The following is a 26,006-nucleotide window of genomic DNA, read 5'->3' as shown; positions in this document are numbered from 1 at the left end:
GTTTATTTGGTAAGATATAAGAATGGTTTCAAGATAAAATTTAAGGAGGTCAGGAGAAGGGACAGAGCAAAAAATGAAAAATCCCTTTAAGCGTTACAATACTTTTGAAACAAGTCCTTTGACTCTTCTTTTGTAATGAGTTTCCTCTGGGAGTTTACTTTTTCCCTACGAATGAAAACAAAAAGCTAACCAAAATTTGATTTAAGTCAAAATAATTTATTCTGGGTTCAGGCACTAAACACAGAAAACCAGACATTTACACAATCCTAATCCGTATTTCTATCATCCACAAGAAACAAATTCAAGGTTTAAAGCAAGATAAATAAAACAAACACTGATTACAATGAGAACCAACCTCACACAAAGTCATTAGCCAATTGCCTTATAATAAAAGCCAATAAAATCTTGATTTCAAGCAAACTATTATAACCAACATGAACATACTTAAGGTATACACAGTATATTCACACTCATTCTTCATGTAAAAAGTGGTTATGATAAATTTGTACCTTCCTCAGATACCAGAGAGTGGACGAACACAGTATGAAACCCTGAACAGAATTCAAAAGCCCTATCCAGTCTTAGAGCAGCTCTCCTGTGTGCGTTTCAAAACAAAACGCATGAACTTCATGTCTCAGTCATCTCAGGTGCTGTGCATTCTGGACCAATCCAGGCTTAGCCTTAATCACTAACGTCAAAGTTATGTGTTTTGCCTATACCAGAGACTGAACCTAGAGAACCTCCAGGGCTCAGTCCTCAACAGTTACAACCAGGTTTTCTGAATCGTCAGTCCTACAGAACTGGAGGCAAAAAATGGATTCTTTCCTGGTTTAAGTACCAATAAAATGCTTATCACTTTCCGATCACTATTCTACTTATTCTATCCCAGTGCATTTACACCAAAAAAGCAGTACTGCTGCAGATCACTGATATTTTAAGGAAAAGTCTGATCACATGTACGCAACACAAGGCTATTCAATTTCTTGATCTTTACCTTCCTCATGCTTCATACTATTCTAAATGCCATTTGTAACACTCATTCACACTCCATTGCTCAAATACTCTCACTTCATCCCTTGAATTTCTTCAAAACTTGCTCCTACCCTCAAACTCCTGTATTTTGAATGTTGTTTTTTTGCTTTCATTCCAGCCTACAGGTTCAGGATCCACAAGTCACACATCAAGTAACAATGTCACTTTTGCCTTAGCCAGATCTTTTTTTAGAAGCTACTTTAAATTTCCTCTTGGTACTAGCAGTTTTTCAGCATCTTGCATGTGCATTTTGTCTTGTATCACATTCTCATGGAACTAAACACAAAGATCTAGACAAGATGAGGTTGTTTTTTTAAAAACAAATTTATATTCATTGCATCCCAAAATGTCATCAATGCATTGTAACTTTTATTTCTATATATATGAGTTCACAAAGTAACTGCACACAGACATAGCTTAGCTTTTGCAACAATAACAACAATAACAACTCCCAAAAAGATAGTTTAGTAAAGTAATTCATTGAAATACCATTGAAATAATCTATACACTTCTGTCATTCACACTTCAAAAGATTTATATTAAAACAGAATTTGCTAGGAAGTTTGGGTAGACTTTCAAAGAGGATAACATGGACAGAAATATTTAAAAAAACCCCACAAAACAAACCAGAAAATATAGCCTACCAAATATGTTGGTGGAATGTCCTTTCCGGGCAATTGGTTTGAGCTCATTATGTCCCCATCCATATTGCCTATAATTGTCCCAGGCATGCTTCATCATCTAAGAGATGGAAAAAATAGGATTCAATTACATTATAAAACTACTTTGTACAAATACAATATTTTACCCCTTATTTGAGACTTCATCTTTCACAGTCATCCCAGCACACTGATAATTACTTTGCCACTATTTCTATCTGTTACAGAAATCAGATTATACAGCATGAATAAATTTGGAAACAACTTCAAGTCTATTTGACTGGAGCTATAGAGCCTAATGCTCTGCATTAGGTCCTTTTCTTGTTCTTTCTTTCTTCTCCTTAAATATATGCACAGACATTTAAGAATTTAAGCATAAGGAATGCATTTAAGCATAAGGAATTGGTGAAAAATATTGGCTAACGTCTAAGACGCTAACCAAAAGAAAAAAAATCTACCAACATCTGAAGCGTAAAAGGGATTTATTTACAGTGGTGCATCCAAGTATGACTAAACAATTTTGCAAAAGGCATAATAAATTTTTTATTAGCAACACCTACTTGACTGAAGATATACTGTCATACAGCCTCTACTAAAAGAAATGCCAAAAGCTTTGCTCTTTAGAAAATATAATGAACAAAACAGTATAAAATTATTAATATTTGCTCCACAAAACGTTCTCAACTCTTTTTAATAGATGTTTCCACCACCTACTGTAGCAAACTAGATCTAAAAACCAAAAGGTCTTGCTGACCCACATTAGTTGCGCACATCAGCCACTAAGCGCTGCTTTTATGGATTTGCTAAAACTTTTTAAAATTCCTTGCTTGTTTGCATATAGCAGAAATTCAACAGCGACCAAATTGCAAAGCAAATGCAGTTTAAAATCAAATATTATTAGTTACCTAAACAGACCAAAACAAGTAGCAGGAAGAAATCAGATTCTAAAAGACATTGCCCCAGCACAAGAACAGTTGGGAACAAGCCTGTTCTAAAACAACGGCCGTGCAGCTGTACCCACAATGTTATACATATTTTATTTTTATATTGCATCTTAAAAATGGTGTTAAAATCTTATTAATATAAACAAAAACTCCAAGAAAGTGTATAGACTTAAATCATGATCTCCACAAGTTTGAGAAATGCTCTCTAGGAGGAGAAACTATGCTAATGTAACTATCAGACCAATACTAACTCTACAAGAAACTGATTATATATCAGGGCAAGAAAAGTTTTCGGTACAATTTACAAGACTGTAGTTTTCTTATTTTAATCAGAGTGTCACTGTACTCATAGAAAACTGGAGGGAAGAAGCAGATACTGGCTAAAGAGACAGCCAGTTGCCTTACCAGCACTACCTCATGTGGTAGCCTCTCTCTTCTCTTACTGAGTTCACGATTTAGTGGAAGTCAGCATGCGGTAATCCCAAATCTTTCAAACTGCATCTAAATTGCCTGCCGAGACACGCAAAACAAAGTCCCTGTCTCCCTACAACCATCAAGAGATCCCTGTCCAACCGACACGGCTGTAATTCCTGTGAACGTAAACTCCCTCCAAATTCCCCATGGCTCAGTTAACTCATGCCCAGACAATAAATTTGAACGACAGCGAAGGTATATGCACAGGCCCAGAAGCTGGGAAGCACTCCTGTGTTAAACTGACATCAACCTAGGCACAGATGTCCCTCTCAGGATGCCAGAGGTCCCATTCCTACTGCTTGTCATTCAAAGTCAGCTCACATGTTGCTTTGGTATTTGCACTGAAAGACTGACACCTGATTAGGTAATAATACCGTGTGATTTCTTTTAGTGTCATGAACCTGTAATGTAAGAAAAAGAGGATGCAAATATACTAAAAGAGGAGAGAGAAGCCATTTCATTAGCATTCACAAATTCCTTAGTGTTTACAAAGCACTTATCAAATTGACCAATTAATAGCTATTAGAACGTCAAGATGACTCAGGTAAAGTGATCCTCTCTTGACAAGTAAGAAAACTGCCACATGACAAACGCAGCAAAAGCCTGATCACAGGCAGTGTAGAAGTTCCTCTGAGACCTCTTACTAATGTTATCCAGAATCAACATACAAAACTTTATATAAAATTGGTCGTTAACTTAAGGTCATAGAATCGAGCATTGCAGCATTGTTCAGGAGGGAAGGGACCTCAGGATGTCTCTAGTTCAACCTCCCGCTCAAAGCAGGATCAGTTATGGGATCAGACTGGGTTACTTAAGGCTTTATCCAGTCAGGGTGGACTTAAGGCCTTCTCCAGTCAGAATGGGACAGTCAAGGCCTCCATGAAGTGTCCTGCTCTAACTCACAGCTTGCCAGTCCATCTCTAAATCCTAAAAACTCTACCTGGGAAAACACAGACCTATATATAGTTTTAGAAGGCACTAGAGGATGAAACTAAAGAATTACTGACCAGTGAGCTCTGTGTGAGTTTGATAACAAATGGATGTCTAAACAACAAGGTGACCATGACATGGCAAATCTAACCAACCTGTTTCCACATAAGGAAAACTAGGCTTCTGAGACCTTTGAATTCAAATATAAGTCATAGAATCATTTAGGTTGGAAAAGACCTTAAGACCATCGAGCCCAACCGTAAACCTAACACTGCCAAATGCACCACTAAACCATGTCCCCAGGTGCCACATCTACACGTAAATGGATGCATCAATTAAATATTTCATGAAGGAGAATCAAATGACCATTGACATTTTAGCTTTGTAAAAATCTCAAAGTGTAGGCACATACCAGTATAATCAAAACTAGCTAAGTCCAGAAGAAGAACAACAACTTGTTTCCTCACAGCAGAATGTTAATTGTGGAATATTTCACTGTCCCAATTTGCTATGCTTCTGGGGGAAGGTACAGATTTTGTTACAGACTATTTAGTTCTGAGGAAACCCAAGAAAATTATGGAAACTACAAAGGGCTAAACCAGAATACACTACAACGCAAGATGTTTCTATATCTATATCTATAAGATAAAATTTCATTAAGATAGAAACTGTAAAGGAGTTGATTTCACCACATTCATGAATTAACGCAGAAGTAAAAAGAATACACTATTGAGACCAGAAGCTCTGTCAAACACAAGACACAGCTGACTGCATCATCTAAGGTTTGAGATAGGAAATCATATTTTGAGGAGACTAAGCTACTTTGATAAACACGAATGCATGTCTGTCCTGTCTCCTCTGCCACCCCCAAACAGCATACAAAGAATATGGTGTTATAACTCACCGAGAATCTTTTGACTTTATTACAGTAACTAGTCAACTGATTTTTTTCCAGGTGAACACTGAACATTACTCTCGCACACAGCTCATTGCTCTCTTCTACCACAAAGTGCGCAGACTTCATGATATCATGTTAGCAGATAACTGCACATTACATGCAAGTGAGAAACCCCACAGCTCTTTTATACAATATTAAGTTTTGTAAGGATGATATGCCAAGAGATCTTGTAACAGCATGGAGACTTCTGTTACTGCCAGAACTGGTAGCATGAGGTACTTTAGATACAACATGTATACTATTGGGAGCAGTTGTGCACAGAGAAGCTTTTGAGAGACAGAAGACAGATGCCTCTGCCAGCTAAAAATTTAACTGTATGTATGTATGTAACTTTTGCTTCAGGAAGTATAAGCAATGTAAACTCCTGATCTGAAAAACAAGATTATCTCTACAGTTATGCCAGATAACATTTGTGTAGTAAAAGTTGGAAATGCTGAAGAAAGGCTTTTATTCAAAAAAACTTGTCTTTAAGAGGAGAGGGAAATTTCAGACACTGAGTGGAACATCAGTACTAATGATAATAGAAAGAAGGCAAAACTACCTGCAAAAAAAAAAAGCCAACCCTTAAAGAACCCATGACAGAGGAATCTTAAGCTCAAGTAGAGCGAAAATAACAAGTTGGTCCAGGCATGGGTCAATAATTGTGAAAAAGGCAAGGGATAGATTTCCATAGCTGAAATTTCCATACCTGATAGCAGTTTGCCAAAGTGCTTGGAGCTTGATGGCATATAATATAAAGGTCTTGCAATCTGTCTACCAGGGAACAAATGGTTTTAGTGATGGACTTTTTACTTACACTATTAATGCCAGGTGACTGATCTTGCTTTTGAAGGCAAAATCATTCATAGGGGATAGGTCCACTGAATACCAGTCTCGAAAATGTTTATTATGGGATGCACCATATACAACAGCCAGCAAGATGCTGTTGCATGTACGGCATGCTAATTCTGCAAAAAGATGAATTTGAACTCTGCTGCAAGAGAGCCAGAATGGCAAGAAGCAGGGCAGGTCTCAGATGAAACTGTTTTGGTAGGTACACCATTACCTAGCTGCTTTTACTGACTTTAGAACACGTTCAAGGGATCTGATCCTCTATAGTCACTGGGACATCAGGTTTTTATAAAGTCAGAGTGGTAATGATGTCATTTGTCAAAATCATAATTTTAACAGTAAAAGGAAGTTACAGTTCTATCACTACAGCAGCATGTTAGAGACAATAATTCAAGCCACAGATTGTTTCAAAAGCCCCTTTCCACTCCTCAAAACAGGGCAGACACCTAGCAAACAGAAAATAAGAATCCTGAGAAATAAGCAAAACAAACAATTTACTGGCAAATTGCAGTATTTACTGGTTGTGCCTAGAAACAAGAAACCTACCCTCTTCTTGCCATTCATCAGGAACATGCGTAAGAGACAGCAAATAGGTTTTGCTCTCAAAGGAACCTATTCTGGTTAAGAGTATGATTTAAAGAGATTTATATAAACCACCTTCAAATTCCGTTTTAAAATTAACCAAGGACTTGCTAGACAAGATTATTGCTCAATTGGCAGATTAAAAATTAATAACCACTTTCTTACTGTCTGCAGAGAATACTTTTTGGAGGTTAAATTAAAGAATGATCTTTTCCTTGTATAGATACTCTGATTTTTGAAGAAACTTAGAAAACTCATACAGATTATTTTATTCTTCTGCAAGCTACAAATCTCTATCTAAAGAGAAATTATTTCAGTCATCAGTCTATGCCTCTGTCACGCATTTCTGAAAACTGCCACTGAAAAAGTCTGTTTGGAACATGTTCCTAGCACACACAGAAAGCTGGGTTTTCTTCTTTTACTGATGAATCTGGTAACAAATCCATTACTAAAACAAAACTGTTTGTCAAATGTATGCAAAATGGGAAGCTTGTCCTTTTTTGTTGGCATGAAATACTTGAAGTCTAAGACGCTCAATGGAACTAAGGGGAAAATACTTCAGATTGGTGAGAACTGGAACAGCAGATGTAAAGGGCCTAAACTTGGAGAGCTTACAGCAGTGAACTGACCACTCAAATCTGCACAAGAAAGCCAAATGCTTTTTTTCCCCAAGATGGTGAATCAGTATTTTTGACCTTTGCGTCCTCATGGTTTCAAGAAAAAGTGATAGTCACGGGTTTGACTGGTCCTGTGGAGTTCAGAAAACTAGAACCTCCCAGATCATCTCTTTAAATAACCAGGACTGCACATCAGCCAGCAGAAAGCAGTTCCTTTCTTCCAGTTTTGCCTTCTTCCAGTCTTGCCTTTTCAGGCATCAATCTAATCCTCTTCATCAGCTTTTCCTTTCATCTCCTTTTTGAAGCTGAGAGACTAGAACTACAAGAAGCGTGCAAGATGCAGAGGCACCTCAGCTCCACGCACTACCATAACAATCTTGCCTGTTTCAAATACTGAATATTTGCTTTTTGTCTGCTATTGAGCACTACAGTGACATTTCCAAGGAACTATTCTAAACACAAGCTCTCATTCTCAAGTGGTAATGTCAACTCACACCTTTTCATATTAAGCATGAAGTTGGAACCTCTCCCCCTCCAGCCCCAATATGCATCATCTTACATTTAGCTGAGAAATAAAAGGGTAGATAATCACTCAGTCCCATAAGATTTTTCTGCAATTCTTCAGTCTGGCCTCAGTTTTCTACTCCAAATCTCCATGTTGGCAGCAAAGTTGATCACACCACTAATTATCCATTTTCCAACTCTAAATAATTTATTTGTACAATTTAGAGCATGGATCCCCAGCACATGTCCTCTGTGGCCTCCAGCACCATTTATTTGTACCCTGCATTTCCTGCCTTCTAACCAATTTCTCCAGGCAAACAGAGACACAATCCTCCATCCCATGGCAGTTTAATTCAACAGCTGTTAGTGATGAACCCTGCCAAATATTTTTTGAAAAATTGTGTATATAACCATATCTCCCTTGTTCACATGCTTCTTGACTATTTCAGGGATCTTCTATAGCTTTGTGCATCATGAAATCATGAAAAATATGCTGGGAAATCTTAGGTATCTGTGTGCTCAACAATTCTATTCCCTGTTCTAGTTTCTGTTAATCTGCACAGTTCATTCATCAGGCATAGGGGTCTGCAGTTCTTTGATCTCCCCTTGAATCCCTTTCAAAAATTAATGTCGTTAGCACCTTCTAGTCCTCTCGTAACAAAGCAGAAAATAAGAATAGATGCCAGCAATGCAAATCAAGAATCCAAATCTCAGAGCAAACTAAGTCAGAGTAAACTGTTGCAAGTTTCAGGTACTACAATACTGTATGCAGATGGTCTATGTCTTAATGGAACACACCATAAGAGGTTATTCATCAACTACAAGTAGGTCACATTGTGTATCAATGACATCATTAACATCAATAATTCTGAGATGCAACATCATCAAGAAAACTATGTTAAGGAACACACTGGCATATATTCTATCGAGTTGCTCTGGGAAACACAGAGGAGACTACAGCAGAAATTATACAAAGATGACTAACAATTAGTAGAATTTTTAGTATATTTAAGAGGATGCTCTTGCTTCCCAATCAAAGTCTCCATAGCTGCAAAACCAAACATTGTCACTTGTATAACAGATCTTGTGTAATTTAATATAGAGCTCTCTTTCATCTAGCCATAATTCATTATTTTTGCTGCCAACATTTCCGTAGTACAGGAATAAATGGCACATAAAATACAAAATTAAAAAAATAGCAGCAAGGTCAATCAGATATCATGGAGCCTTTTGATTTACCCAATTCTGAAGATAAGTAATTTACCTGGGGTTTTGCTCATTTTTGCTTGGCTGATTATATCAGGGAAGTGAAATATTTCCTTGTTTTCTTGATTTTATTTTGCATTTATGAATTTTAAATACTGCAAATGTGCTAGTTCATTGTTGGAAGACAGGTTCTTCTCACAATGGTCTGGAAAAAAGGTATCTTTAATAATTAAGACCTTCTTGAATTTTTAACATGCTTCCAATAATGCAAGAGCAGTGGAGAATTCTGTAATTGCTACAACTTGAATAAATTGATTCATTTTTTAAATATCTTCAAACACACAAACTTGCATTCCTCATCAGTAGCACATTTTAAGTTACCAACCAAAGCAACCTATCCAGCACGTGCAGCTGAAATACTGCACCACCCACACTAGGGGCTTTATTTTCATCCTTCTGTCTGAGCAAGATAAATACACCAAGCTACAAAGCTGCTCACAGGCATAAATTAAAGATTTACAAATGTAAAATAAGTTCTTTATACAATCATCCCAACATGCTGGGACACAACTTTGTGCAGGGCCATTCCTAACTTGTCTGTAGTGGCCGAAGTGCTAATTGCACAATTTTCATTCTAATACATCCATTGAAAATTAGTTTACCAACAGGCTTGATCAAAAAGAGTCCATCCTTACTTTACGCTGATTTCACTCATTCAGTAAAAATGAGATAAGCATTAAAAAAGTACAGTGAAACTAATTTAAAGCCAACTTGGCTGTCCTCAACATGCTGAATTATATTTGAGAATCCAGAACATAGAGAATCCAAGTAGTGTGCAAACAAAACCACTTAATAAACGATGTGTGTGTATACATATATACAGATACAAACACATTTTTATATATACACACTTACATATAAAATGTGTGCGTGTATATGTATTTTATACAAACACACACACACGGCAGGGAGTGTTATCTTAAATACTGAAGAAGATAGGTCATAATACTTATTGTGCTTCATTTTTACTGGGATCAAAGCCAGGAGCAGTGAGCTACAAAATACAGTGCAAAACTCTTAACGCAATAGACATGTATTACTAAAAACTGATGTCCTAACCAACTAGAAGTCCTATTAAGTTTGACCAAGAAAACAAAAAGAGTGTAAAGTGTCAGCAATAATGAAATTGTTCTAAATTGGTTTTCGATGCTGAATAAAGTCCCCCAGTCACAGAAGGCAGTCTATTTGGCTAGATCAGAAACACTGCAATTACAAAAAAATAAATGAGATCAGCAGTGGAAGTTGTATGAATAGTAACTATGAAAAGAGGAGTTATGCAGCATAAAAAGACTTCTACATGATCAAGTATTTCTTTCTTCTGCACAGCTCTTTTCTCAATAAGCACACAAAATAAAACTCAGGTAAAAGGACACTTACTATTTTTAACCTGATTTCTTAAGAGAATAAGGCTTATACAATCTTGCTGTCTGTACATCTATCATTTACCACATACACTTGCAGCAGCCTTTGAATCCATTCTCTCATTTCAAAACTGATTTTACAGAGTTGGGGAACCAGATACTTGAGACCTCTACTTGGCGGGGGAGGGGGGGAAGAAAAAAAAAATCTGTGGCTAGGTAAGGTAGACAGACACAAATTAGCACCCCAACTGAGAGGAAAGCAGTTATAATCCAACCCTTTATTCATTCAGAGGGGCAGCATTCACCATGCAGGTAGCTCTAAACCAGGCACAGAACACATTTAACTCATGCAGTCAAATAGGAAGATAAGAGGGCGTTCACAGCAACCTGTGCATGAGGACCAGAAGATGGTATAAGGGGATTTAGGTCAAAAATCCATAGGAAACCATTAGTTTTGCTGCTTATAGAACAACCTATTACTACCCAACATTATTAGCAGCCTCTTGAGCATCATCCAGAGACCATGATGAAAATACATTTTAATCATTTCTCTCCTTGGCACATTTCTGAAAGTATTTCCAAAATTGCCTCTGCTAATATTAAGTAAATCATTTTCCTACCTTCCCTTCTAAGAGGCAACATATTAGAAGTCCCATTTTAAAAGAGGATACATCGATAGTTTTGCTGAAAGCCACAGTAAGCTCACTGGCAAAAGAACTCAATTCAGAACATCCCCCCCAGCTTCCCAACCAGGAGTTCCCTGGGTCCTCCTCCTTGCCCTTCTTGAAGATAGGAATGACACTTGCTTTTCTCCAGTCTTCGGGCACTTCTCCCAATCACCATGATGATTCAAAAATTATCAAGAGGTCTTGAAATGACATCAGCCAGCTCCCTCAGCACTTCTGGGTACATCCCATCATGGCCCATAGACTTATGTATGTACAGTTTGCTTAAGTATTCCTTCACCTGAGCCTCTTCCACTAAGGGTATGTCTTTCTTGATCCAGGCTTTCTCAGTGGTCACCAGGGCCTGGGATTCCTGAAGGCCAGTCTTATCAGTACAGACTGAGGCAAAAAAGAACCTCAGCTTCTTCCATGTCCTATGTCACCAGGCCCCCTGCCTTGTTGAGCAGCAGGCCCACATATTCTTTAATCTTCCTTTTGTTACCTGTGTACTTATAGAAGTCCTTCATGTTGCCTTTGACATCCCTTGCCAGATTCACTTGCAGTCAGGCTTTGGCTTTCCTAACTCCACCTCTGCAAGCTCAGACAGTATCTCTGTATTCCTCCCAGGTTAACTGTCCCTGTTTCCACCTACTGTATGCTTCCTTTCTGTGTTTGAGTTTTGAAAGAGTTTCTGGCATTTTTGCCTGACTTCCTGCCCATTGGGATGGACTGCTCTTGAGCTTGGTGGAAGTTATCCTTCAGTATTAACCAGCTTTGTTGGGCCCCTCTTCCCTCCAAGGTCTTATCCCAAGGGACTCTACCAAGCAGATCTTTGAAGAGGCCAAAGTCCGCTCTCCTAAAGTTCAGGGTTGTGAGCTTGCTTTTTGCCCTTTTCCCTCCTTTCAGGATCTTAAACTCCACTATCTCATGGTGCCTACAGTCAAGGCTGCCCTTGAACTTTACATCCCCAACAAACCTCTCCTTCTTTGTGAGTATGCGGTTTAGCAGAGCACAAATGATAGCTGCACTATCATTTGGAGGAATAAGTTGTCATCAATGCACTCCAGGAAACTCCTGCATTGCTTACGCCCTCCTGTGTTGTGCCTCCAGCAGATATTGAGTTGGTTGAAGTCCCCCATGAAGACCAGGGCCTACAAACATGACTCTGCTCAAGTCTGTCTGTAGAGCACCTCATCGACTTGTTATTCCTGATCAGGCGGCCTATAGCAGACACACACCACAATGTCACCCTTACCACTCTGCTCTTTAATCCTTACCCATAAGCTCTCGTTGGTTCATCATCCATGCCCAGGCAGAGCTCCAGGCACTCCAGCTGCTCTCTCACATAAATGGCAACTTCACCCCCTCATTTTCCTGGCCCAGTCCTCTTAAAGAGTCTGTATCCCTCCAATGCAACACTCCAGTCATGCAAGCCATCCCACCACACCTCTGTGATGCCAACAAGATCACAGCTCTGCAAATGCACACAGATCTCTGACTCATTATGTTTAGTCTCCATGCCGCACGCATTATTGTACATGCGCTTCAGCAAGGTACCCTAGAATGCTGATTTCCCAGAAAGGGCTTTAGGGATTTCTCCATAATGATGCCTTGTAGGAACTTCCTTGCTTATACGCAAATGCTAGAGGTAACCCTGCTTAAGCCCCATTTTGCTGATTTTGTGATTCCTTTCTGTCACATCACCGCAGGCCCTTTGCTCGTCCACCCTGTCAGTCACTCCCTCACAGGGCTGCTTGGTTAGTCTCTCCCTCCCCCACCATTCCTAGTTCAAAGCCCTCCTTATGAGGTCAGCCATCCTGCTGGCAGAGATGCCTTTGTCCTGCCTCAGTGAGGCAGATCCCATCTCTCCCAGGCAGACCCTGCAAACAGGGTCCCATGGTTGTAGAACCCAAAACCCGGTTGCCAACACAAGCTCCACAACCAACCGCTGATGCATGTTGCCAGTGTCCTCCTCCTCACACCTCTTCCCCTTGCTGGCGGGATCAAGGAGACCACTACCCCGGCCCCCGGGTCTCCGATAACCACCCCCAGAGCTCCGTAGTCAGTACGAATGCAAAAACGATACTGCATGTAATACAATACTGACTTGTATGTAAAACTTATACATCCGTAATTTCAACACTTCTCAGACCTCTGGACTTTAACAGTCCAAGACCTCAAAATAAATATTTAAATGTTTAGAACAAGGTATAATATATAGAATATCCCGCACGGGATTAGTACTATTATTGGGCAAAATACTCTATTTCAGTGAGTATCTGAAATGAATGCTGGCAGTAAGGCAATACTGTGAAATCTTAGGCTTAAATGAACAAAAAGCTGAACCCTGAGTAGGGTGAAAAGAATAAGTTTTCCTTATTTGACTGGGTAAAATTTAACTCCTCAAGGAAACAAATCTCACTCAAAAAAAAAGCACTACCTGTAATGATTACACTTAAACTGCAGAAAAAAATTAATATTCTGAACACCATTTAAAGGACATAATAATGGAAATAAAGTGCCAAAAATTCCTAGTGCTCATGCAATTTATATCTAATTTAACTTGGAAAGGAAGCCAATGACTTCCAAAAGATGAGTTTTGTTCTCAATTTCGTTGCATTAACCACAATAAAAAGACACATCTTAAAGTCTTTTTGAAAAGTTATACAAATCACATCTACCCTCTTATAAAACCATTTTCTCATCTTTTACTTAGTATGAAAAAAAAAAATCACTAAAATATTAATACAAAGCTAAAGTGTAGCAGCAAAAACAATTTTCAGATGTGTTTATTCTTAAAATACTAGTTAATTAAAAACCGTAGCATTTTTTAAAAGCCAGAAAAACAAGCTAATATACTAGAGAAGTGCTACAAAGCATGTATGGTAAGCAGGTGGAAAACCTTTACTTCTCAAAGTTGTTAAAAACCTCTACTTCTCAAAGTTGTTACTGTGCATCTAAAACAATCAGCCAACTCATAAACAGTGCTTATTGAAATAACTGAATAGCTTGTTAGAAGAATACAGACAAATTATACAATTCTGTGAATTAGTTACAATTAAGAATACAATGTAACACTAAATATAAATATCAGAACCAAAGACAAAAACAAAACCAAGATATGCAGATTCTGCTCCTGGGTTTTTCCATGACCTTAACAGAATAAGCCTCTCTGTGCTCCACAAACATTCCTATTATAAAAAGCTTTCAAATGCTTTACAGAGCTCTCTTAAGAGCACTACACAACTTTTTTCTTTTATAGGCACTTTTTAAAAAAAAAAAATCAAAATATGTATTTTTAAAATATTTAAGTACTGCAAAACCACTTTTTATACAAAGATCTATTAAAAAAGACTTCATGAAGTTTTCTTTGGAAAGAAAAAGTAGTAATATTTTTTCTGTAAAAATGATAGAAACAAGATCCCTGTTTGAAAGTTTTCCAGTCTTTCTCCCTATCATAAAGAGCCATGTGCATGCTACAACACGTAGCCCAATTCTACATAGTTTTTCACCGTTTGATACCAGGCAAAATAGGCTGTATAAATTCATTCATTTTGTGAATTTAAGCAGTCTAAAGCTGTTCTGAGAGAGTGAAGTTCCCCAAATATGCATTAGGACACTTCAAAGTAAACCAAAGCATGAGCCAAATGCCTTCTCAGGACCACCTGGAATTCTGAAGCCAGATATGCAGCCTCCGAAGAGCTAGCAGCTTCCCTGTGCTATTTTTTGTCATCTCAGTCCAGGCAACCATAATGTCTTGCATGTCAGAAATGCTACATAAGCTAGGTGTAGACCTATGTTAGAGATACTGTCTCCTAGAACTTTTTTTTTTTTTTTTTTACTAAGTCTATCTCATCTATGAAGACTATTTGTATTCGTCTACACTGGTTACAAAAAACAGAGAAGACCTTAGCAATGATCACAGCATATTTCAAAATGCACTTTGCATCTCTGGAATCGCTGCAGCCTTCTGTGATACATCTGATGCTGTCAAAAACAGGTTTCAGGCAAAATATTATTCATCTGACACTGTTGATACATGTTTTATCTCAGCCACGTTACATTCATTGCAACATAGCAGATGCCAAAATCCAGAAGTAGACACAGAGGCCGAACAAAAATGACAATGCGCCCACAATGGGTTCTCCAGCATTATCATTTGTCCATTCTCACCAGCAGACCTTTCACTCCTCTATTCTACTCCTTCACACATGTAGCTGTGGAAATGATGATCTGCTGCCCTACATCAAAGAATTTAAAAATTCTGGAGATCACCTGATCGCTACAGTACTAACAAGACTGACTCAATAAAGGCAATTCGCACAACAAAAGACAAAAATTTCAGTCATGCTAGTATGATCCTGGACTGTTCAAGCACAGTGGTCACACTGTTGAAGACTGTTCAGTACAAAGGTATGATTATCCTAACTGAAGTACTTACCCATGCAATACATAGTCCCATAAAATCTTTGGTCTGGCTATGAAAAGCTACACTTCAGAAACCACAATAGGAGCCATTAACAAGTTATCCAATAAAAAACCAGCTTGTCAGTGTGATTTGCAGGTAGGCTGATCACCAAAAAAAGGAATAAGCCTTTTACAGCACGAGATTTGTGGCAACTGCAGCTAAGGATCACCAGAGCTATTAGTTAAACTACACTGTATTCCTTACTCACAAATTGCTATACCTTCAGGTGTAGATCAGCAAGAATTGTCCAAACTTTACTACTTATCCATGCCACCAAGAAAATTGCCATTCTGCATTAACCTTAGTTTCTCATCTTCTCTCATAGTCTACATTCTGACAAAACAACCTCAGATATGCAAATACTAATTTTCAACCCTCCCTCCAATTCCAGGCTTGATCTATAGGTTATTTTTTCCAGCTAGTTCATCAGTACTTTCACATTACTTGGTCAACTCAATTTTATTCTACCCATTAAATCCATCAGTGGCAAACTCAAAGGTATTTAAATACAGTAAACGGTAGTTAAAATTAAGAAGGATTGACAACTACATGACCATACCATTCACCGTTCATCTTCACCCTTCAGAAGACATTTTGAAAAGCAAGATTCTCTGTATATTCTCACTGAAAATGTCTGAGGACACAGTTTTGAAAAGCAGTAGAGCCTTTTGAAATCCACAATTCAGTGCTGTCCTTTGTGAAACACCTAACCAAGCAGGATCAAGGGGGTCCAATATTCCACACACAACTTCTCGGTCAAAAGTGCTTCTGCAGTAGTCACTAACAGAATAGGCACACCTTCTGGGGAAGGATTTGCTACTATTCAAATAGTATCATAAGCGAACTTGAGAGATTCAATAGTATCATATGCTTATGATACATATCAAAATGTATCATAAGCAGTTGTTCATTATTTGGTAAGAGTGGATTTCATCTAGTTATCATTAATATTCAAAGTAAAATTCCAGCTTTGGTGATCTGCCTGCAGCACGGCACATACTCCAGCTGCAACTCCTCCCTATTATGAGGGTAGGTGTATGACTGACTTATTTTTGTTTGGTTTTATGAGCTAACTAAACTCAGATTACAATTTAAAAGAAGATTTAGCTGATGTAACTACAAAGTGCTGTGGTCCTGGATGTTCTTTAATTACAGAGCCTGTGCTTGCCTAAAGGAAAAAGGAAAAAGGAAAAAGGAAAAAGGAAAAAGGAAAAAGGAAAAAGGAAAAAGGAAAAAGGAAAAAGGAAAAAGGAAAAAGGAAAAAGGAAAAAGGAAAAAGGAAAAAGGAAAAAGGAAAAAGGAAAAAGGAAAAAGGAAAAAGGAAAAAGGAAAAAGGAAAAAGGAAAAAGGAAAAAGGAAAAAGGAAAAAGGAAAAAGGAAAAAGGAAAAAGGAAAAAGGAAAAAGGAAAAAGGAAAAAGGAAAAAGGAAAAAGGAAAAAGGAAAAAGGAAAAAGGAAAAAGGAAAAAGGAAAAAGGAAAAAGGAAAAAGGAAAAAGGAAAAAGGAAAAAGGAAAAAGGAAAAAGGAAAAAGGAAAAAGGAAAAAGGAAAAAGGAAAAAGGAAAAAGGAAAAAGGAAAAAGGAAAAAGGAAAAAGGAAAAAGGAAAAAGGAAAAAGGAAAAAGGAAAAAGGAAAAAGGAAAAAGGAAAAAGGAAAAAGAAGGCTGTACAATGTTTCTGCCCTACTAGGTAGAAGTACAGACTCAGAAAAATGCCTGGCGATAATAAGAGGAAATTGGCATTGCCAGGGCAAAAGAGGGCAATGAATCTCACGGCCAACCAGGAGTGGAAAGGGTAAGACCAGAAACAGCAATTCCCATAGCATAAGCTGCCATAGAACCAAAAGCCTAAGCCATCATCTTAGTTTGAATGTTTTACAGGTAAATGAGACAATCTACTTAAATGAACTCCTAGTTGTTTAGACCCATTTAAAACTTACTTTGAAAAGCATGTGATAATTTGGTAATTTGAAAATTTTAGCAGCAGGTCATTTTTTTTTTCCTATCTTTTCAATCCACTTTTTAAACATTTAAAAATATCTTGTGACACACTAACATGTCTTTGAATGGAACCTGACAAAGTCAGGCTCTGCTTTAAAGATGCACTTGTTGCTGTTCCATGAGTTAATGACAAACTCACTTTGAACCCATACCACTAAGTTGAAGAAATCCTTAAAGTCATTTTTAAGTTGTTATCCAGTGAAATACTAACACCCCAACACCCGGAAAAAACATGCAATAATGCTGATGTTCATTAACACTTGATGTGCACTTTTAGCTTACTGTTTATTAAAAAGATTTGTAGTCTTGGCTTTCTTTTCTTTTTAATATAAATAATACCAACTAAACACCATATAAATAACTGCTATCAGATACAAGAAAGGGTAGGACCACATCATCATCATCTTTACCTCTTTAATTTTGTTCCTCTTCTCTCGGATATCCAGGTCTGCTGGTTCTCCACTGTTTATCCCTATAAGATTTGGTAAAGGAACAGGGGGCAGTGGCTTGCTGTCTTTCTTTTTCAACTCTTGCACTACTTTGTTCTTTTCTGTCTGAATCTCAGCTTGTATCTCATCACGTGATTTCTTCAATTTCTCTTTAGCCTCTTCCAGAGCCTTTTCATGATCTGCTCGGATCTTATTTCTCAGACGTTCCTCTTCTTCTCTAGAGACACAAATGCTAGTCAGCATCTCATTACTAAAAACACATTGCTTATAAACAAACTGCAGCTTCAAAACAGAAGCCACATCCCTAGTTGGTTTACACTCAGACAAGTTTACTGAATTATGTTTGTGCACAATACTACACTATTTTTGCCATGAACCCCAAAAGAAGAACAGCACACACATCAACACCACCATTGTAGAAAAATGTGTCATAGGGGTTTTCTAGATTATATCTCAGCACCTTTGCTTGTCTACTCAAGAATTTAGAGAGGAAAAGCTCTACATCCTGTGCTTCAAATACAGGACGTGTACAGAGGCACATCTAGCAATCATTCAGTCTTAAAAAAAAAAAATCAGAAGGGCTCTTCCTTGCCTTCTGCACAATACATCATACACAACTTGTCAAGAACTGAAGTAACCAGTACAAAAAAATCGCAGCCACTCCTTTTATTAACAATGAGGCGTGAGCTGCAAGAGCTGCAAACCCCACCACAGCATGTTTTGTCTTGAATTCAGAACTTATTGTTCCAATCAGTACAGTCCATAAACCTCACAAGTTAAATGCAGAGTTAATTATAAAATTTACGAACACGAGAGCTTTTAGTAAAGCATGATTTTGAAACTCACTGTCAACAAAACCAGTATCATCTTGGTTCTAAGCACAATCTTCCATCGTGATCTTTAATGACTAGTAAAAGTTTTGAGATTCACACACAAAACGAAGAGTGCTGTTTTAAAGCCTGGGTTAAACAAGAGGTTATTCTAACAACAGAAAAAAATGGCCCGTTCCAGTCCTAAAATATTTCAAGGCATCAGAAAGATACACATCAGACTCAATATAACACAATCTTTTCAAGCTTCTTTAAAATACAGAGTTGGTCAATGACTAACGTAAGCCAAAATATTTGTAGGGATTTAAAAGAAGCACTAGTTACAAAAAAAAAAAAACCACCCCACACTCCCTCCCTGTTTCCTCCCCCAGGCAAAAATACCTTTTCCTCAAAGAGCATTAAGGAGAAGACAGTGGATAAGGGAAAGGAAAAAAGGCTAGCAGCAAGCCATGTAAGAAATATCAAGCTTGGCCTAACTGCTTTTAGGAGGAACTGAGCCACTTGACCCACATCACATGTTTTTTTCCAGTATACTGAAAATGTACCAATGAAAAGGAGCAACCACCATTTGATATGTGAGAATTACAATAGAAGACTTCAGTTGGAAGGGACCTACAGCGATCATTTAGTCCAACTGCAACTAAAAGCCAATCCAAAGTTTACAGAAAAAAAATAAACACAAGATTGACAACTGTTAACAAAACATTGTCAACAAAAATAGGAATGTATCTACATATTTAAATTGGGATATTTTTCCCACAAAGGTTATTAAAAATATTTGACAAAGTCTATGATAAACCGATAACGTTTCCAGAGATTCAAACAAATTTTAAGTAACTCTCTGGGGTGCTGTGTTGGAATATTTGGGGATATGGACAGATCCTATGAGCTTTGCAAGTATAATAGAACTGTTTTTATTAATCTCACAGATCAAGATCATGTCATGTCTATTATAAAGCACTGCTTCACCTTTACAGAAGGAGGTCAAAGAATGAAGCTAATAATGAATAACTTGCATAGAGTTATGATACAATAGTATCAGAGCAATCCCACCAGACTGGTCCAGTTTGTGCAAGGTTTATGACTGTTACAGTCCTCTGCCTAGGGAGAGCTGATTTTAAGTCAAAGTGCAATAAATCAAGCTTTTAGTTCCAGAAATTCACAGTTCAAACCCCCACTGCACTAGCCCTGACTGTTCTCTCATAAACATCCAGAATATTTTTTAACTTAAATTTATACACCTCTTTGCTCCAGTCTTTAGCTTGGGCTCAAAAGCTCAAATTTTTAGGGACACATTTTATTCTCAATTTGACAAAGTCTGACATCACTTGATGTCATCCAGAAAATAACTTCCCAGTTTACAGGCCAATGTGCATGGCATGCAGGGAGGAAACCATGGTACTATAACATAAATGCTCTCAGCAAAATGCATTGTTACACAAAGAGTGTTTTATTAGTCTTTACATTTTTCTTAAGCGCTATTAGGTTTGCACTTAAAAAATTATAGTAGCATTATTACCTTTCGCTATTTCAGTACCAGAAATACAATGCAATGTTTTAACAGATGCACTGACTGAAAGGCATTCAAACTGAAGTTCTTCAGCCACTTTTCTCAATATGACCCATGTCACATCCATATTTCTCCCAAACAATAAAAAAACAAAGGACTGAGCTCCTCACTTTGACTATCAAACCCAAGCTCATTAACACTGTTGAACAGTAAGTCCTCTCCCTCAACTGTAGAGCAGAGAAACAACTTTCAAAGTGGCAAAAGACTAGTCTAAAGAGAAAAAATACAAGTAATACCATTTAGGATACCTTTACTTCTACTATGACCCATTTATAGGGGAAAATAACTTTCTTGTATTCTTTTAACAGTTACTCACATTCTATTGTGGCACCAATGTGCTCAATTCAGTAACAAAAGCAGCTGAAAATTTCTATCAACCGAAAGATGTGAAACCATAGATCTGTAGTCTGGAAAGCTTTTTCCAAGGCTAGCAGAGGGATCTGCGTAAGATGCAGCCAGAGAGAATGAGGTCGCCAGAACGAGCCGTCATTCCCCACAGTCATGTTCTCACCAAGAGACAGCACGCTGTACAGGAGCCAAAGAGATGGCTTACAGAAAATGAGAAATAGAAAGTGTTACTGAACATTTAAGAATCAAAATACTTCAGTGTGGGAATAACGTATTTTGGAGGTTCGTTTCTCCTTTCCAAAACTCAATTTCTGGAGGCAAGTGACAGCCTTTACCTTCTGACTAGATCTACTAACATTTTGTTAATAGATACTGAAATTCTTTTTGCAAAAGATCAATCATCACTGAAAAACCTGAATTTTTAGAAAAACAGGGTTACAATGTATGTCAGACCTTAATAAAAAGATGTATAGAAAGGTATATCCACATTAACCTAATTTGAAGAGGATGCTTTGCAATGAGTGTGCTTTATTCATAAATAGAAATGTTTTTGGTAAAACCCATGATTAACATGTACGTCCCCAAATATGATCCCCCTGTGTGAAAAAGATTAATGATGTTTGAGTAGTTATAGCGAGTCTGACTCACTACAATGAGTCACTGGTGACGTGCTTTGTGCACCTTCACGATTTTGCACCATCAAGATCAAGTGCCATGAAGATTTTGCCTTTACCTTTCCTTTAAATTTTCAGTCCCAGGTGCTGCATACAATAGTAATAATAAAAGCTCCATCACTCTACCAACTTCATCTCCTTCTAGATTCCAACTGCGTGAAACAGCCATAAATTGGAAAACAAGTTTTTAGCTCACGTCTGTTTACATTGCAGGAACCACTATATAAACATACAAAAGCTGTTGATTTCTACAGCACTATAATCCAATTAGAGTCATTAAGGAGGTTTGAATGACAGTCTATTTTCCTTCAGTCACTCAGCAGAATACCTAAGAATCTGAAGAAAATACAGAGACTCAATAGAGATGAAAAATTCCAGCGCTAACTGTATGATCACCTCCAAGTCTTCCAGGAAGTGACATTTTGAGACAAACATAAGAAAACAGTAAGATGAAGAAAAAGGTCAACAGGTATTTGAGGGAGTTTACAGGAGAGAGTACAAGAGCTTCTTCTGCAGACAGATATTCTCTATGCAATTACCAATGATGGACAGCACGAGCTACAAGAAATGTCATATTCTATGTTCCAGCTGAAGACATATTTTACCAAATATATTCAAGTATATGACCCCAATGGAAGAAAAATCACACCCCTAAATACCAATACCACATATTTCTGAGTTCTTACGCAACAAGAACTAAGTGAAAATACAGAATAAAGTTAAGTGGATGAGAAAATTGAAAATGTGTGAGCAGCTGACATCCCCTCAAGTCACACCCAAACACCAAGCTCCCCATCCAGCATAAGAAAGCATCAGCAACAGTTTAATGCACGCAGATAGCACTACATTCAAATATTCAGAGTTAAAGAAAAGAGACCTCAGACAGGATCAATCTAAAAATGTAAGATTGGAAAGAATCCCAGCATAAACACATATACCAAATGTGTCAAACAGTTTCCCTATCCAGCTACCCACACACCCCCCCGCTTCTAGGCAACATAAGCAAACTCTTAAAATACAGAGTATTTTGAATAAATCTTCAAAAACCTTACCTAACAGAAAGCTGCTGCTTCCTTCTAGTCACCCCAACAGCTCTCAAGACAGAGGTTCAAGTACATGAAACTAGAGCAGTAGCTACTTTAAAACAAGCAATATCATCAAAAGAATCTGTGATTAGACTATTTTTGCCAGCAAAAACCATAAATAGACCTAATAATTAGAATCTGAAACTAGAAACAGGGACAAGTTTTTTAAACAATCACTGTAATTAACTATTGCAGCTGCTTATGCAGGAACACTGTACACTCGCGAAGCATCCACGAGCTGTCTAAATGTCATTCAGAAGAGACCACAAATTGTAACACTTGATAACTGAATCACTAACCAAAACTTAACATGCTTTAATTATGCACACAGTAGTGAGCCTTCTGAACTTAATAGCTACTAAAGCTTCACTTGCCAAGACAATGACTTTTAACATAAGTCTCTCCTATCTGCTGTGACACAACAGGCTCTTTAGAAACTGAATTGCAAAAAAACCAAAAATGCTTTCAATCTTCTTCATAAGATTCAAGATCAAAAAAGGAAATAAAAATTAGAATGGAGTCAAGAAAAGAAAACTGGCCACCAGCAACTGTTCTCTCACACTAAAAAGCAGAGCACTGGGTCACTATAGCAAAAGGACAACCAGTTTATTATCATTTGGATTTTCAGCAGATGGGTAGACAAGAACTGTTAAAGCACATAAATATTTGTGTAAGTCTGTCATCCAGAAACAAACCCCTATGTGGAAATTCTGAACTTTTACCCTTTTGTCAAGTTTAATTCTTCAACCAGAGGCTACTTTCAGAGACACAGTGAAACAAAGAGATAAAAAAAAAACAAAAAAACCCACACACCACACAAACCAAAAACACCACACCAAAAAAAGCTTTGAGAGTCGTACCTAAAAAACATTTCACATGTTAACTACAAAAGCTGCTTTTCCCTCCAATCTTGCAGCATACACGATTTTATAACATCCATACATATTACAACCCCATCATGTTCTCCTATATGGAGAATTATGTTCATGACACACAAAAATACTGGAGATATATATACTGCCCTTCATTGCCCAGAAAATTAACCCAAATTGCAGATTCCTTGAGTGGTTTCTTTTAGACAAAGGTGACAGTAGAATTTATTTCTAGCAAGTGGTTAGATGACATGAGTACTGCTCCTCAAATACAAGGAACATGAGAGTGAGTCATTATTCAAGTCTTCTCATCCCTCTCCATCCAGTTTCAGAAGTTTTTCCCTCTTGCCGTCACACTTCCCCTTGAACTTTTTCACATTCCTGTTTCCTGCCTTCCTTTACTATCATTTGTACCAACTTAGGCTCCACTAGCTTGCTTCCCTGCCCTTCTACAAAGGCATGGCCACATTTCCCCACGTTCATCCTTCAACTTCTTTGGACCATGCTAGGGAAAGGACAGAATTAACTCACTGACACGGGCATTCTCCTTTAATGCTAAATACCGCCTCTTAAATTCCATGTAGACCTCCTCCAAACAAAACTCCCTTCTACTTCTGTGCAATAAATGATGCCCCTAATTGGCTTTTGCAGCCAAATCTTACACCAAGAATCCAGGCCTTCAGCCACCTTCATCACTGCTCTCAAAAACTTTTATCTCTAAGATGGAAGCTCACAGAACCTGTTTCAGATCTGCTCTCTTGTCTAAGCCAAAACCTCAGTCTCTGACATTTCTTTGTAGATAGCTGGGTGCCACCTTCAAGCCAAATGAACTGTAACTTAACTTTTAATCTTCCTCCCACATCTTTTATTCAGCAGTGGAAACTTCTCCATTGCCCAGATTGCCAGTGTCTGGGCATTCTTCCCATTTCCTAGAATTTGACTATACCTAAATTTTTCTGCTTAGTTTCCATGTATTTTAAATGCAGTCTTTCTTAACCCATACAGTTAGAAGCACTCAGAGCTTGATCTTGTTCTGTTCATCCAGCAATTCTGCTAGGAAAACAATCTTTACATTGCCTTTCTGTTTTTTTTTTTTTCCCTGCAAAAACTGTAATTCATTACATGTATTTTTCTAGGCACAAAAGAAAGAAAACATGGCCACTTCTAGATGTCCAATATGTTAAATTCACGGATTTCCATGCTGATCATTGAAGGCCACTGCTGCTTGTTACTCCTGTATCTGTCTCTACTCAATTGTTTTCCTTTGTCTTGTAATTTAGGCAGGGCCTTTGGAAGCAGCTCTGGAATGAGGACAAGCAAAACCCTTGGGGAATATATTTAGAGAGAATTTCAAAAACACGGATTGAATGGGCAACACAGAACTTGCAGAAGCGAGTGGAGAGTTGAAGAGCATCCCTTTTGCATGAAGAGCAAGCCCTCTGCAAAACTGAAAGCCAAAAAATTCCTTAGTATCACTAGGTATCTTTTATAATATTTTGGAACATAGCCAGAATCTTCATAAATCATCATAAGGTAACACACCCAATTAAATACTTCATTAATAAAGTGCATTAACATACAAGACATCTCTCATTTTCTTTCACAATGATAATAAAAAGTACAAAACATACCTTCCAGTTAAGAACAAAACAGTACAGATTCTACTATCAAAAGTAGAACATGTATAACTTTTGAAGGAAAAAAAAGAGACATGCAGGCAAGGGGTCATCCTTCAGGAATTATTTGCTTCCTATGTTATGAATGTTAACATGAACAGAATTGGGAAAATTTGTCTTGAGACTGTGTCAAGTGCTGTGACCATTAGCAAAGGCATTTGTTCCTCACCCCTATCTACAGCAGCCATGTAATCCCAAGCATCAACTCAAAAAAGGAGGAGGATGCCAAGCTCCAGTCAAAGGCTTTCTTGGGACCTGAAAACACTGCCATAGCTGGTACTTAAGTCAGCTTAAGTTTTACTAGTGAAGAAAGGTAGATGTTTTCTACAATCACTCCCACAGTTGCATTCATATCAGCAGCCAGGCATTTGTCAATGCTAAGAAGGGTCACTAGAGACTGTGTAAGCATTTTAAGCTTGCATGAAATTTCTTAGTTTTGTAGTTACCAGTATCAGCTGAAAGAGATTTTCAGAAGAATCAGATCAACTGTTTCAGGAAGAAATATGATACCTTTTTTTTTAAGACTACAACAGCAATGAATGCAACTTTCATTAGTGAGGAGCAAATAAAAAATATAGATTACACAATGCTTTACAGAAGTTTTCAACTACATATAAGCAAACTCATTCCGTTTTTAGTGTCTTAATGTCATTCAGGTATGAAAACATTGTTAGGAAAAGCAATGGATGCATAAAGTTCAACAACATAGACTTTTCACAGAGCTCTATCAAACACATCCCATTTAGATACTTTCTGCTTATACGATGTAAAAGAGAATACAATTAGATTTGCCTCAAGGCACTAACATATAATCAAAAGTAGGCATTGTTTCAGAATTTTTGCTGATTAAAGAAACTTCATTTAACAGCTACAGCTAATTACTTCTGTGCAGAATATTAAGCCTCTGCAGAACAAGGTCTTAAATCTGATTGTCAAAGCACTTACAGTGCTAATGTAAAGGAAAAAATTTTATTTTTTAGGAATCAATTTTACTTCTACAAAAAGATACTGAAACGCTTAAGTCTCACTAAAAGTTTATGAAATTTAGGATCTCTTGATGTTTTATCAAGAAACCTGAATGAGAAGAATGTTGCTACCTGCTCTGTGTAAAAAGATTTTAAATAGCTTCCTGTCTCCCAGCACCATCAGATCTTCCTTTCCAATTAGAACCCCGATGAGATAGATATATTTTTTTTTTCCCCAACTAATAAAGA

The 26,006-nt window shown here is 37.6% G+C and overlaps 1 protein-coding gene across 1 annotated transcript in view; it reads right to left on the bottom strand.

Moving 5' to 3' along the window:
- Nucleotides 1-26,006, bottom strand: part of LOC104082195 (mannosyl-oligosaccharide 1,2-alpha-mannosidase IB-like) — a gene marked incomplete at its 5' end in the record, with an annotated part of 67,180 nt that overhangs the window by 20,229 nt on the left and 20,945 nt on the right. The window contains 2 exons of the mRNA XM_009585215.1: nt 1,677-1,773; nt 17,699-17,954. Of these exons, the coding sequence (XP_009583510.1) occupies nt 1,677-1,773; nt 17,699-17,954 (353 nt within the window). The remainder of the gene's footprint in view (nt 1-1,676; nt 1,774-17,698; nt 17,955-26,006) is intronic.

This window comes from Fulmarus glacialis, unplaced genomic scaffold (genome assembly GCF_000690835.1).
Source record: "Fulmarus glacialis isolate BGI_N327 unplaced genomic scaffold, ASM69083v1 scaffold15689, whole genome shotgun sequence".
NCBI lineage: Eukaryota > Metazoa > Chordata > Aves > Procellariiformes > Procellariidae > Fulmarus > Fulmarus glacialis.
The sequence above is the reverse complement of the archived record's forward strand: the minus strand, read 5'-3'. Positions and strand labels throughout refer to the sequence as shown.